The 14,024-nt window shown below is 43.1% G+C and overlaps 1 protein-coding gene across 1 annotated transcript; it reads left to right on the forward strand.

The window, feature by feature from the left end:
- Positions 1–200: 200 nt before the first annotated feature.
- LOC107540870 (zinc-alpha-2-glycoprotein-like) lies at positions 201–7,653 on the forward strand. Its single transcript, XM_016217729.2, has 4 exons — positions 201–1,948; positions 3,834–4,091; positions 5,529–5,801; positions 6,440–7,653. Exons 1-4 carry the CDS (start codon positions 1,873–1,875, stop codon positions 6,724–6,726), a joined length of 894 nt encoding a protein of 297 aa, XP_016073215.2. The 5' UTR covers positions 201–1,872; the 3' UTR covers positions 6,727–7,653.
- The last annotated feature ends 6,371 nt before the right edge of the window (positions 7,654–14,024 follow it).

Here is a 14,024-nt window from a genome sequence, read left to right on the forward strand (position 1 = left end):
ACTACAACTACAATTTCCGATTCCCCACCCCAGGAGGGCCTCATAGCCACAAGTTGTCTCCTTCTTAACAATTCCACAGTGACTTTAAAATAGCATGTTGCTCTGTTTGGGGGGGGGGGAGCGGGGCTGCCAACAGCCTTTGGCCCACAAGGGTGTGTGAAAAACACTTGCATTTCCATGTAACATGCTTTCTCTGTATCCTGCATGTTTTAATTTATGCATTTAAAATCATCTTGAAAGAAAATAAATGAATAAATAATTTCCAAAATTTTTTAAATAAAATTTATCTTGAGAATAACTGTCAAGGGAGTAGATGCACAAAAGACTAAAAACTATTGACCTAGAAGGATGGTGTGTACAGAGAAGGCACAATACTGAGATGTGTCCTATTCATTGGAAGGCACTGGATGCTTGCTTAATGAGGGACCTGCAGATTCTACCCCCAACCTTGTTTTTTATTTTATCATTCCACCTTGCCTACTTCTCAACCTTCTTCCTAACCTCTGTTTCCACCAAATTGTCCTCAGTGGCCCTCAGGTAGGTCTGGTATTGTCTCTTTTTCTTCTTTGCTCATTTATCCATTCATCTACTTTTATAAGTGTTTACTAATTGTCTCCTTTCTGCCAGGCACTGGGCTAAGTACAATGATATTTTAAAGTCACTTGTACTTAGACAAGTGAACATGACCAACACCATCATGTCCTTATAAAATTTGCCCCTGCTGCCAGCAGAAACTCTATCCCTGTGCGATATCCTGCTCAACCACGTCTCTCGTGAAGCCTTTCCTGACGCCATGCCACACTCGACTTCCTTCTCTCATGGAGCTCTTGTCACCCACTGTTACTAGCAACCATACAAGATTTGTAGCAATGTCTTGATCACACTTGGCTATTAGATTTTTTAGGCTTTTGTAATTAAGTTATGAAAACTTATTTTTTGTTCTTAGGTTTAAATCATTAGGCACTATTAGGTTTTTATCTGTTTCATCCTTAAAACTAGAAAAGCCAAAAAGAATTTTTTCTGCACTATCATAGAAATCACCTGATTTTCAGATTGTGCTTTGAATCAATACTTTCTGCTTCTGAGTTAATTCTCTTTTTCTTTAAGCTTTCCAGCCCTATGGACTCAATCATCAGATTTTGTCTTTGAATTTCTCAAGCTACTTGGCACCTAATATTTTGCCTTCGCTGAGCATTTTATTCTAGTTGACCAAAAGAGATGACTCAGTCAACTGTTTGACCCTCCACTGCTTATCAGGGCATGCAAAAACATGCCCAAGATATCTGTATTTTCACTGCCTTCGGCCTCAGTTGGCCCCACAACCAAGATTGGTTGCCCTTCCTCCATTTCCATGAATGACTTGCTTAAAAAGAATCCTTTTCCAATTCTGGTAGCAGTCACATCATTAGTTGCTGAAACATTCCTATTCTGACTTTAAGCAGAAAATACATTTATTTACTGGTTTGTTCTAGAACCAGTGGAGAGACTGAAATACCCAGATCAGAATTAGGCAGGAGAAGCACAGGCAAATCACACCGCGGAACTAGTCCTATAATCACATGCTGCTGCCCACAGGGAAACAGATGCCACAGTATGGGCCCATGAAAAGTCCCAGTCTCAGATCATCTGTCTCACTTCTCCATTGGCAGGCCATCTGTGGACTCCCTGAGGAAAACATCCGCCCAGCCTGGCCTGTGTGTCCTGTTTCCTTACAGGCAGTGAGGAGCCCAGCCCGGCACTCTCATTGGCCTGTGCATTCGCCTCAACTGGGCAGGGCTCAAATCCCAGCCATTCCTAAAATTATAACTGGTTGTCTCTCCAAGTAGTCTGCACCAGGACCTCGGGAAGTCCAGGACCTTCCACTCAGACACAATGAGCGCAATGGTGCCTGTCCTGCTGTCCCTAATGCTTGTTCTGGGTCCTGCAGTCCCCCAGGAGACTCAAGGTGGTGAGTTGGGAACCAAGGGCTGGGTATGAAGAAGAGTGGAGGGGAGGTAATGAATGAGAGAGATGGGCTGGGGAGGGCCCCAGGTAAAGCCGGGGTTCCTACTGTACAGTAGGAATGGGTGTTCAAGGCTCAGCTAACTCAGCTCACACACTTCCAGAGGCATTTAGGGAGCCTCTGGACTCATGCTAAGTAAGACCTTAAATAATTAGAATCTAAAATTCTTAGTAGGCAAATGAACAAAACTAAGACCCAGACAAGTGAAGTGCCCTGTCCCGGGTCAGATAGCCAGGACAGAGCAGGGGCCACACGGGGGGACTTTTTGTTCCTCTCTCCTTCCAATAATGGCATGTACCTGTCTGACTCTCAGGGAGAAAGGCAGAAACTCCAAAGAGCACTTGTAAACGCATATTAAGTGGGGGATGCTTCTAGAAGGGCCCATTTCCTCACTCCACAGTGAGACACTCCGACAGTGAGCCTGGAAAGCTAGTGACGGGGAAAGAAGCCAGCTAGAGGTTGGGCAGAACCAGAGTCCATTTTACAACAGAGTAATAAGGGGTTTTTTGGCATACAGAATTTCAGGATGAAGAAATGTAAGCTAAGCTGTGTAAATTTAGAATTTGTTACATTTACAAACTGTCAGAATATGTGTTTTATAACAATTGGTCATATTGAGATTGTTAATCACATCCTACACCATAATCCAGTTTTGTCAGGGCTCTCAAGAGAAACAGAATGAATGGCATGCATATCACAGAAAGAGAGATTTATTTTAAGGGTGTGGCTTACTCCATTGTGGGGACTGGGAAGTCTGAAATCTGCAAAGTTGGTGAGCACACTGGAGACCCAGAGAAGAGATGATGTTGCAGTCTTGGATCCAGCGGCAATCTGGAGGCAGAGTTCCTTTCTCCTTTGGAGACCTAAGTCTCTTCTCTTGTGACCTTCAACTGATTAGAGGAGGCCCACCCACATTATGTGGGGTATTCTTTATTCGACATCTCTGAGTAAAATGGTAATCACATTTAGAAACTAATTAGTGAGAAAAACTTCAGTCCTGGAATGAAGAATCTGCCATATGACTCCAACATTAGTAACACCCTTGAGAGTGTTACTAATTCATGAATTATATTATGAATTCATTATCAAATTAATTATAAAAATGTCCTGCCCCTCTCCCAGTCCCTGCCTCATACCAAAATACAGGGATGGCCTTGCATTTCTGAGCTCCATCCTGTTCTTACCTTATGCTGATCCATTCTGGGTCATCTTCTGAGGTTTCTAGTCAATTCTCCTTCCTACACTTTCTAACTGTATGTGTTTGTCAGGTTCAACTAGGCTGTGCTCCAGTAACAAAGACAGTTTTTAGTGGTTTAACCTAGCAAATGTTTATTTCTTGCTCATGTAAAAAGAATACAGATCAGGTAACTTTTCTGTCCTCAATGGGATTCAAGCGGTTTGCACCTTAGGTCTCTTCTGTTTCATCATGTGGCCTCCACAGTCATCACCTAAATAGAAGAGAGACAGAGGTTTCTAATTGGTTTGCAGGGTCTACAACCAAAAGAAAGAAATCACTTTCCTTCACATTCTCTTTTAACAGAACTCTGTCATGGGCCCAATATACCTACAAGAAGGCTGAGAAATATCTTTTGATGTACCTAGAGAGGAAACAATGTAGTGAAAACGTAAAATGGTTTCTGAATATTATCCCCAGAATAGAAGTAGAGCCTGTACTCTCAAGTGAGTTTCCAGTAGTACCTGGCTGACAGCGGGTGGAGATAGCTCGAGAGGAAGAAGCCCAGTGACCAGGTCTCCCTTCCTGGTCCTCCTGTCCCACATTAGGACTCCCCTGTGTGGACCCCACAGCTCAATATTTTCTCTTTTTTTGCAGGACCTTACTCTCTGACCTTCGTCTATACTGGAGTGTCCAGACCCAAGGAGGGCATCCCTAGTTTTCAGGCCACTGGCTACCTCAATGACCAGGCCTTTTTCCACTACGATAGTGAAAGCAGAATGGCTGAGCCCCTCGGCCTGTGGGAACAGGTGGATGGGATGGTGGACTGGGAGAGTGAAAGTCAACTGCAGCAGGCCAGAGAGGACACCTTCATGGAGACCCTAAAAGACGTCATGCACTATTACAGGGACAGAGGTCAGTGGGCTATGGATTGCTGGGGTGGAGGGTCTTCGCACAAGAGGCAGCCTGCATTTGAGAGTGGAAAGGGTTCTGCAAAATGGAAATACTTTTTACCTAAATAGAGTGGAAGAACAAATGCAATTATACAGATATTTCTGCACCCCCTTCCCCCACATCACAGCTGCTTTTCTTCCTTTCCCACCACTTCCCATATCCTTACTTTCAGGCCTCAACTCTCCCGGGAAGTGATGTCAGTGTCAGCCCTTATCAAGGCACATCTGACCTCTCAGTTGCACATCTCCCATCCATCTGAGCTGAGTCCCACTTCAGAAGGTGTCAGGCTCACCCCCACCCAGGGATGTTGGGTGGGGAGTGAGTTAACCTTGGGTCATTCTGACCAGGGTTCAGGTGCTGGCTCTGCCAGTCACTAGCTGTTTCACAGTCAGTGTTCTTAATTAACTGGTCTGAACCTGCAAAAAATGGATCATTGAGTCCTGCCTTCATGAGGTAGGACTTACCTAGGTGAATTCCATGAAAGATAGAACACAGACTGTCTTGATCTTCCCTAGAGTCCCATCACCTAGGAGAGCCAGTAATACTTGCTAAATGAAGAGGTTGTAACTCCCTTCCTGCAAATGCCATTTTCCAAGAGTTGTTGCTAATTGGGAAGGAAGGTGGGCATTAAAGGTTTGTCTGAAGATATCAAAAACCTGAAAAGAGAGAACTGATAAAATCATACTGACCCAACTGAAGACATCAACTTTGCATATAACTGGAAAAAAGGACAAATTGCATAATCTATTTTAAACTATAAATAATTTCTGTTTAACTTGTCAATGCACTTCTGTGTGCTTGTGTCCAGTTCCTAACCCTCACAATATATCCAAAGTTTAAAGAGGTGCTGCAAGGGGCTAGAAGATCCATCCACAGTCTGTAGCTCTGTGAAATCCCCTGGCTGGGAAGAATGCATCTCACCTCAGACTGGCCTAAAACACCAAAACATACTAAGTTTTCCATTTTCTGTCTGCTCTATATCTGGCTAATAAGCCATTTGCCAAGATAGAAGGGGTTACATGTTTAGATTTCAAAACCCTTGCCCAGCAAGTGTTGCTCAGTGATTGAGCATCGATCTATGAACCAGGGGGTCACCATTGGATTCCCTGTCAGGGCACATGCCCCAGTTGTGGGCTCGAACCCCCAGTAGGGGGAGTGCAGGAGACAGCTGATCAATGAGTTTCATCATTAATGTTTCTATCTCTCTCTCCCTCTCCCTTCCTCTCTCTGAAATCAAGAAAAACTTTTTTTTTAAGTATGTGTATTGCTATAGTACACATTTAAAACAAAACAAAAACCCCTTTCTTCCTATTGGGTTGCAAACTATGTAGGAATAAGAGTTATTAAGATGAAGTTGACACTAGGCTGACTGATTTCTGGGGCTTCGGGTGGATGCAGGAAATCACACCTTTAAGGGAAGATTCGGTTGTGAGCTTCGGAATAACAGCTACTGTGGAGCATTCTGGAGGTATGCCTATGATAGACGGGACTACATCAAGTTCAACACAGAAATCCCAGCCTGGATCCCCCTGCAACCAGAAGCTGTGAACACTAAGGTGAAGTGGGAGACAGAAGGCTCTGTGCAAGCAGCCAAAGACTACCTGGAAAACCAGTGCCCCGAGATGCTACAGCACTACCTGCAATACAGCAGGCCATTCCTGGACCGCCAAGGTACCCACTGCTCCCTATGTCCTGCTACCCCGCACTGAGCTGAGAAAGACCAAGGTGACCCCAGCCTGGGACCTCAGAGCAACATTTCAGGCAAATCCTCTAGTCATTTCTCTCTCTGATATGCCTCCTGGCTTGGCTGTGGGGAGAAGGCAGGTGTGTAAAATGTCTGCCCAGGAAGGATGAAGATGAGTAAGTGTGAGCAGGATTGATTGACATAAGCTGAGACCTTGGTTTAAGAATGAATCAGAAAGAAGTTCTTGTGGGAAGGAAGAGGGAAAGGTCTCAATGACAGAGCAGCAGGCAGAACTAAGGGATGGGGCTCAGACTCAGGGAGGCAGGAGCCACAAAGCCCACTGAGAGGTTTTGGAAAAAACAAAACAATGCATGGGGCATTCACGTTTCTTGCTATTAGAAGTCAATATACAGTGGGTGAGCAGGGGGTGCTGGGAGGCAAGAAAGTAGCCATGGACATTCCATTATCCAATAGGGAAGGCTCATGGAAAGCCTCAGCTTCCCTAATCTTCTAGAGGTTCCCCTAAGGAGTCAGGGAGAAAGCTGAGAGGTCTGCTTATCCCTGAGACGTGATCAGGGAAATGTCTCTTTCAGACCCTCACCCTCCATGCTGTCTCTCTTTCCAGATCCTCCCTCTGTGTCAATCACCACCCACAGGAACCTAGGACTCATCAGGATCCTCAAGTGCGTGGCCTACAACTTCTACCCACGACCAATCAGTATGTACTGGACTCAAGCAGGCAAAGCAGTGGAGACTGAGTCATGGGGAGAGAGTCCTCTCAGTGAAAATGGCACTTACCAGTCCTGGGTGATAGTTAAAACCCTCTTTTTGGACAGAGGCCCTTACTCCTGCCATGTGCAGCACAGCAGCCTGGCCCAGCCACTCAATGTCACATGGAATGACAGTCAGTAATTGGGGGCTAAAGGCTCCTCAAGGTCTAGAGACCAATAGGCACCCTTTGATCAGGACATGAGAGAGATAAGCTCTAGAATGACTGTCATCGCCATCAGTGAGGCCCAGAGAAGCAGTGAAGGGGGTAGACAGGTGGTGAATTTGGAGACACAGGACTTGAATGCTGGGCACTGAACTGACTCACTGCTACATTTCCCCTCAGAACCTGGTATCTAATCTGTGAAATCTAATCACATTAATTAACTAGCCAATACACAAAATAAACCAGATTATTAAACGGTCAAATACTGTAGAGATGTCAGCAAACGTTATCATTCATCCTGCCCCCAATCATTTGAATCATCTGAAATTCTTGGTATTTGCTGGAAGCAATGTTTACTGGACATCTTGACCTGGGACCCCCAGTGTAGTGTGGCATGACCACCAGGTACCTTGAGCATTGTTCAGGTGCCCACTGCTGATATTCCCTCCGGTTGTACGGTCATAGAACTCTGCAACCTCTTTAATACAATCTGTTACCGCAGTTTCCCCAGCATTTCCTTGCCCCTTGTGAGACTGCCCTCCACTCCAGCTACCCTTGGGGCCCACACGCAACTATATGTTATTTGAGAGGCTTCATCCCTCCAGAATTCACTCCCAGGGAAGCAAGACTCAGCCTAATGTTCTTGGACTCCTACCAAATTCATTTTATTTTATTTTGTTTTGTTTTTTTAACTGAGTCGTGTTTTGTTTTTAACTGAGCCACCTACTACAATGCACAGGTTTAAGTACCTGGCCAGGGCACATACAAGAATCAACCAATGAATGCATAAATAAGTGGAACAATAAACCAATGTTTCTCTCTCAAATCAATAAATTTTTTAAAATTTACCTTGTTTCCTGCTAGAACTTGCTGTTTAAGCTCAATAAACCTTACTGTTCATGAGACATATATAGTGTTTCTATTTCCTTTGCTCAATTATTGATGGACTCCTTGAAGAATTGTATATTGAGTATCTGTTTTATGCTTGGTACACCAATAAGCACTGGAGATCCAGTAAAATAAGGTAGGTACACCCCCTTCCTGAATGGAATTTACCTCAGTTCTGCTTATTGAAACAATATCCCATTGTCAAGGTCCAGCTCAAATCTCATCTTCTCCTCCCATGACCACTGCCATGATCACCAATTCCAATATGTACTCTTTTCATGCTGAGACTTCTTTCAGAAAAAAATATCAAGGAAAATTTCAAGAAAGAAATTTAAATAAAGTCAATCCCTATACTCTCTAAGGATGTCTCAAGCAATCCAAGACCACCCATAACAGATCCACTCTTTTGTTCCTTCTCAAATGAAAGGGAAGGTAAATAAAACTGAAGAAATTAAAGCTGGGTAGAGGTGGGTGGAAAAAGATAGGAAAGACCCAGAAATCAAATTTGCCAATTTCTGGATCCCAATTCAGACTTTTTTCCATTGCTCACTATTAAAGTTTTGGTGAATACATCCACCCATTTGTTTATTCAATAAATGTTTATTGAATGTCTCTCAGTTATAAGACACTGAGATAGATGTTTAGGTAATAAAGAAATGAACCAGAATATATCATTCCACACAGTGATAAAGTCACAAAGGTGTTTTGGGGTCAAGCTGGGGAGAGTTTTGAATAATGTGCTAAGGTCCTGATATTTCTTTTGAGTTTAACAGTTGAAGATTTTCTGACAGTAGGATGACACAATCAGAATTATGATCATGACCAGATACTAATGAGTACAGTGGATTAGAGGATGAACAGAGAAAGTAGCTGCAGAAAGGCGCCCCTCATGGTCTAAAAGAAGAGGTGCAGCCCAGTCAGTGCAGTTTAGTGGTTGAACATTGACCCATGAACCAGTAGGTCACAGTTCCATTCCCAGTCAGGGCACACGCCAGGGTTGCGGGCTCGATCCCCAGTAGGGGGAGCGCAGGAGGTAGCTGATCAATGACTCTCATCACTTATGTTTCTATCCCTCTCTCCCTCTCTCTGAAATCAAGAAAACATATTAAAAATTAAATTAAATTAAATTAAATAATTAAATTAAATTAAATTAAATTAAAAAATAATAAAAGCAAAGTTGCAGGCTAAAAGCCTGCAGAGATTGGAAAGAACCCAGGTGGCCTAAACTGAACTTTTCCCTGAAGCCGGTATGGCAAATGGTCCCTCCTGCCCCTCCTGCCCCTGGCTGCCCAAAATGCAGAAGGGGGAAGACTCCTAGACAGCCTCACCAGACGCCTCCTCCCCCAAATATGCTGCTCCTTCTTATCATTTTTACTTTACTGCATTGTATTGCATTTTATTTTCCTCCCTCCAGGTATGGGGATTAAGTTCATCACAACTAGGAAGTACACACCATATGATCAGCCTCAGACAACTCAAGACCCAGCTAGTTTTTCTTTATGCAGTTATTTTCCCAATTTTTACACATCCTCACGTTGCAGACCCTTGGCTGTTTATAGATCAGCCTTTGTTCCACACACCAGCTTCTGGTGGGTTCTCTCACCACCAGGCAAATGAGTGAGGTGAGCAGCCTCAGCAGCTGTGGTGATAGACATTTACTACCCGTCTCTCACTCTCTCTGCCGTGAGTTATGAAACCTCTATGCTGAGAGTCTTTAATTTTGAGAGATCACATTCTGAGGTACTGGGGGTTAGGGCTTCAACATATAAATTGGAGGGGGGGGCACAATTCAGCCCATAACGTTGCTCTTATATTGTAAGCTCCTGCTACTCTTCCTAAGAGCTTTCCTGGCTCTGGGCTGGTACTTTTTCTACACATTGCAAAACGGTAAAGGCCTTTTGGGGTAAGAGTGTGTCTTCTTAAGCATCCCACAGAGTGAAGAATTAAGTCCTGAACATCTGGATTTTAATATTGGAAATTAACCTGCTTAAATATATTGCTATTATTGACCCAATTAAGTAAATTGCTTTCATCTCATCCTCTGTGTTCTATTTACCACATTTTTTTGTTACTTCAAACTTACCACGTGTGGTGAGGCATGACGCTTAGGGCACAATGCTATCTATGCAGCACCTGCAATCTTGCAGAACTGTGGCCACCAACTGTGTTTGATGACAAGCAACAGACACTAGCTGGCTCACCTTACCCCAGAACTACAGGCCCTCCACACACACAAAGAACTTCACTGGTAAAATTTTAAGTAGCTCGCGGATTCAAAGGAACAGCTGAGGAACCGGTCTCTCGGGGGGCCAACACTAGGGATTCCACCAGCAGGAGGTAGCTGGTGATCTTCTCACCGCAATGGTGGTGCGGGCGGTCCAGAGGCCCGGGGCCCAAAGGCCCGAGGCCCACTGTGGGTTTTGGCCTTCGCTCAGGAAAGAATTCAAATGCCAGCCAGCATAGAGTTTAAAGTGAAAGAGAGTTTATTAGTGAGACGCAGAGTGGGCTTCTTCACAAACAGAGCAGCCCTTGGCTAGTGGGATTTACTTCTTTTGCTGAGGCTTGTTTCATGGAGAGGTAGGGCACTCAACAAGGGGAAGAATACTCAGGAATTTTCTGGGAAAGGGATGGAGCCTTTTCGGGAGAGCACCTTAGGTCATTTTGTGCCCTTATACGGGCTTTCTGTTTTCAATCCTGTTGGCGGAGGGTGTGTGTTTAGCACACAAATATATTATAATGAGCGTATAATGAGGCTAAATGTTACCACAAGGTGGAATTAGTCACCATGTTGGATCAAGCTGGTCTTCTGCCTGTTCTAAGCCATAAATCCACTGGGGTTGGTCTTACTGTCTTCTTGACAGTTCTTGTAGCCCTTACTGGTTACAGTTTTGCCACATACCATATCTCAATGGCACTCAGATAAATCAGCCCCAGCCAGGTTCATTTGTCACTCAGCTCAAAATTCAGAGTCCTGGGGGAGAGACTGATCAATCAGCCTTGTTTGGGCTGTGTTCTCACTCCGTGGCTGGTGAATTGGCTGACAGTCCCACTAAACCCCCCTCATAACAATAGAAAGAGAGTAATTCTCTAGAAGATAGAAAGAGAGGCATCTAGGGAATCAAAAAAATACTGTAGAGGGGACACAAACAAATAAAGAAGAAATTGCCATAAAATTCTGTAAACTATAAATCACTTGATAAGGGAAATACAGGAGATTGTGAGAGCCTACAGCAGGGAGAGCTCCCAGAGTTTAACGTCAGGGAAAGAGGGGGGATAGAAGTTAGCTAGGCAAAGAGAACCTAGGCACTTTGGGAACTGAAGGCCATTTCTGCATCAGGGAGGGGGAGTTCATTCTCATATTATTATTTATTACTGTATTATTTTACATACAAAACTTCTGATTACAAGGTCAGTGCTATATTCACTGCACCTGCGCCCCCCAAGTTCAAAGTCATACAGACTCTTCAGACAGGAATTCAGAAGCATTTGAAAGATACTTCTTGAGGCCATATGAGTAATCACCAAGAAAAACTTCATCACTAAATGAACCACGTGCAGGATTTTAAAACACATTGTGCGGGTCTGTCTGCATCAGATTTCCTTCTTAAGCTAATGGGGGGGAAACTGTGGCCTTCAGGACTCAGGAAAGACATTTCTGCCCTAGGTTGCAGGCGCAGTTGCAGTTGCATATTATCGCCACGAGAGGACACTATGTACCCTGCTAAGGTTTCGAAGAGGTTCTTCCAGTCGCTCTAAGAACCTGAAAGGCTAGTGGGGAGCACCTGCTGAGGAGGGGAGAGGAGAACGTTTCTCTTTAAGAATATTTGTTGGTCTCTTTTATATTTATGGCGTCGTCTCAGTCTGTTTTCACACCTGTCCCCAACACTTCCACATGGACGTCATGAAGACACTTCAGTATCACAAGTCCAAGTTCCAGCATGGTTTTCTCCACTCCACCTCATCCCCAAAGAAAACAAAAACAACTCCGCCGTCCTCTCTCCTGCCCTCCACCTCCACCTCACCCTCCCTCTCCACCCGGCTTCTCTGTCTCAGTTAAGTGCATCTTTATTCTCAAACTAAGACCATTGGTTCCTGTCCCCTCCCTTTCTTCCCATTCAGCCAAGATGTGACCAAAGCCAAATTATGCTTTAACTCTGGCCCCTTTCTCCATCCAGACTGCACCTCTCTCACTGTGCCTCAAACAGGTATTTTGGAGCCCCTCCCAAGTCTCCCTCCCTTCCAATCAGCCTCAATACTCTGATAACTAAGGTAAGATCACATCGTTTCCCTCTTTAAATGTTAAGATAAGGTGGAAACAACCCAAATGTCCATCGAAGGGTAAATGGATAAACTGTGGTCTATCCATACAATGAAATATTAATCAGCCTTAAAAAGGAAGAAAATTCTGCCACATGCTCCAACATGGATGAACCTTGAGGACATATGCTAAGAGAGAGCAAAACTTGGATTAATCCAAAACTGGCTGTTGGACCCACATACTTTTATCAATAGACCTGGCTTTTGAGACAAAAGTCCCAACACATGGGAAATGGTGGGACTGAGAGGTCAACTTCTAACATACACTATTTTATAATAAACCTTTAATTAGCTATTTTCCCAGTCTCTAATTTCCACTTTTAACTAAGCAAAATTTCTGGGTTGAATTTAGTTTTCTCAAGTAGACTTTTCTACTAAAGAAAGAAAAGTTCTCTATCTCCATTCTGTAGCTGGGAATAGCTTTACCTAAGAAGTAATAAAGCTGGCATTCCAGTTTTCAAACAAAGTTTTGTATCTTTGGTTACTGAAAATTTGTCTGAGGTATCTTAATATAGTGGCTAAGAGGATAAACTAAGTCTAGAATTAGCCCCAGGGCTGCTCTTGGGTCTTCCAGTTCCAATGTGGCTACTCTGCAATGATGGTGATATATGATTTTTATCTGTCATTCTGTTTTCTGGTGTATCACATTTTTTTCAACTTGTGTATATTGAACCATCCTTGCATCCCAGACATAAATCCCACTTGATCTTGTTGTATGACCCTTTTTGTGTATTTTTGAGCTTGGTTTGATAATATTTTGTTGAGAAGTTTCGCATCTACAGAGTGTGGCAAAAGTGGGCTTACAGTTGTTTGTATGTAAAATAACACAATAATAAATAATAATTCAAGAATAAACTCTGTATTTCAAGTACTCACAACTGTAAACCTACTTTTGCCCCACCCTGTATATTTATCAAAGATATTGGCCCTGTAGCTTTGTTTTCTTGTAGTGTCCTCATCTGGCTTTGATGTCAGGGTGATGCTAGCCTCGTAAAATGGGTTTGAGAGTTTTCTCATCTCTTCAATTTTTTGGAAGAGTTTGAGAAGGATGGACATTAATTCTTCTTAAAATGTTTGATAGAATTCACCAGGAAAACCATCTTGTCCTGGGCTTTTCTCTGTTGGGAGGTTTTTGAGTACTGGTTCAATCTCCTTACTTACTATTGGTCTTCATATGTCAGACTTGGTAGGTTGAGCTTTACATTTTGCTTTGGTGCTTTCCAACTATGGACACTTATACTTGGGAAGGAAAGATGATTAATTTTGGAAAATAAAGCGATTTATAGAACTTTCAAATATTCCTACCTTCTATATATTCCAAATATAGAGCTTAGGGCATCTAAGGAAACTGCTGCAGGAGGGGGACAGTGAGCAGAAAGGGAGGTGTGAATAGGAAGGTCACCCCTGTTTTGCCTGGATTTAATCCTGCTCTGGGAAAGTGGGTTTTGAGCTTACAAACCCACACACCAGGTGTCCTGTGAATATTCCCTACTTTCTCTTTATACATTCTCTTACTAATTCATTTATCTGATGCTGCCGGGTTTTGTGTATTTTTATTATTCTTTGGAATTATTTTCTAATAATGTTGTCTTTTCCTAGTTCCCAAAGCTACGTAAAATGCAGGAGATTAGGAATGATATGCAGAGTGAAAAATATTCCATCATTTTTCTTCTGATAGTGGTAGGACTTTTCTAATGCTCTCCCTGGTACTAATTTTCTATAAATATCAAGTAATTTGCTCTAAGCTATTATAATAAGCTTTTCTGAAAGTCTTCCAGAACCTTCCTGGTACCTGGCATAGAGTTTCAGTTTTTGTTCCAATGCCGTGAAAAACCTGAGATTGGGGTGGTATTGCCATACTCATTCATGAAATATTGGTTAACATCATTATCTACAAATATTTATTTATATTCTACCGCCAAGCCTGTTTACTATTTCAGAAATCTATTTTTCTAGCACACATCTAATGCTTTTTACATGGGATTGTGTATTCTCTGAGCCCTTTTTTGCATGTGTGGTAAAATGCACATAACATAAAATTTACACCCATTTCTAAATATACAGTTCAAGT

The sequence above is a fragment of the Miniopterus natalensis genome, chromosome 3 (assembly GCF_054644295.1).
Source record: "Miniopterus natalensis isolate mMinNat1 chromosome 3, mMinNat1.hap1, whole genome shotgun sequence".
NCBI lineage: Eukaryota > Metazoa > Chordata > Mammalia > Chiroptera > Miniopteridae > Miniopterus > Miniopterus natalensis.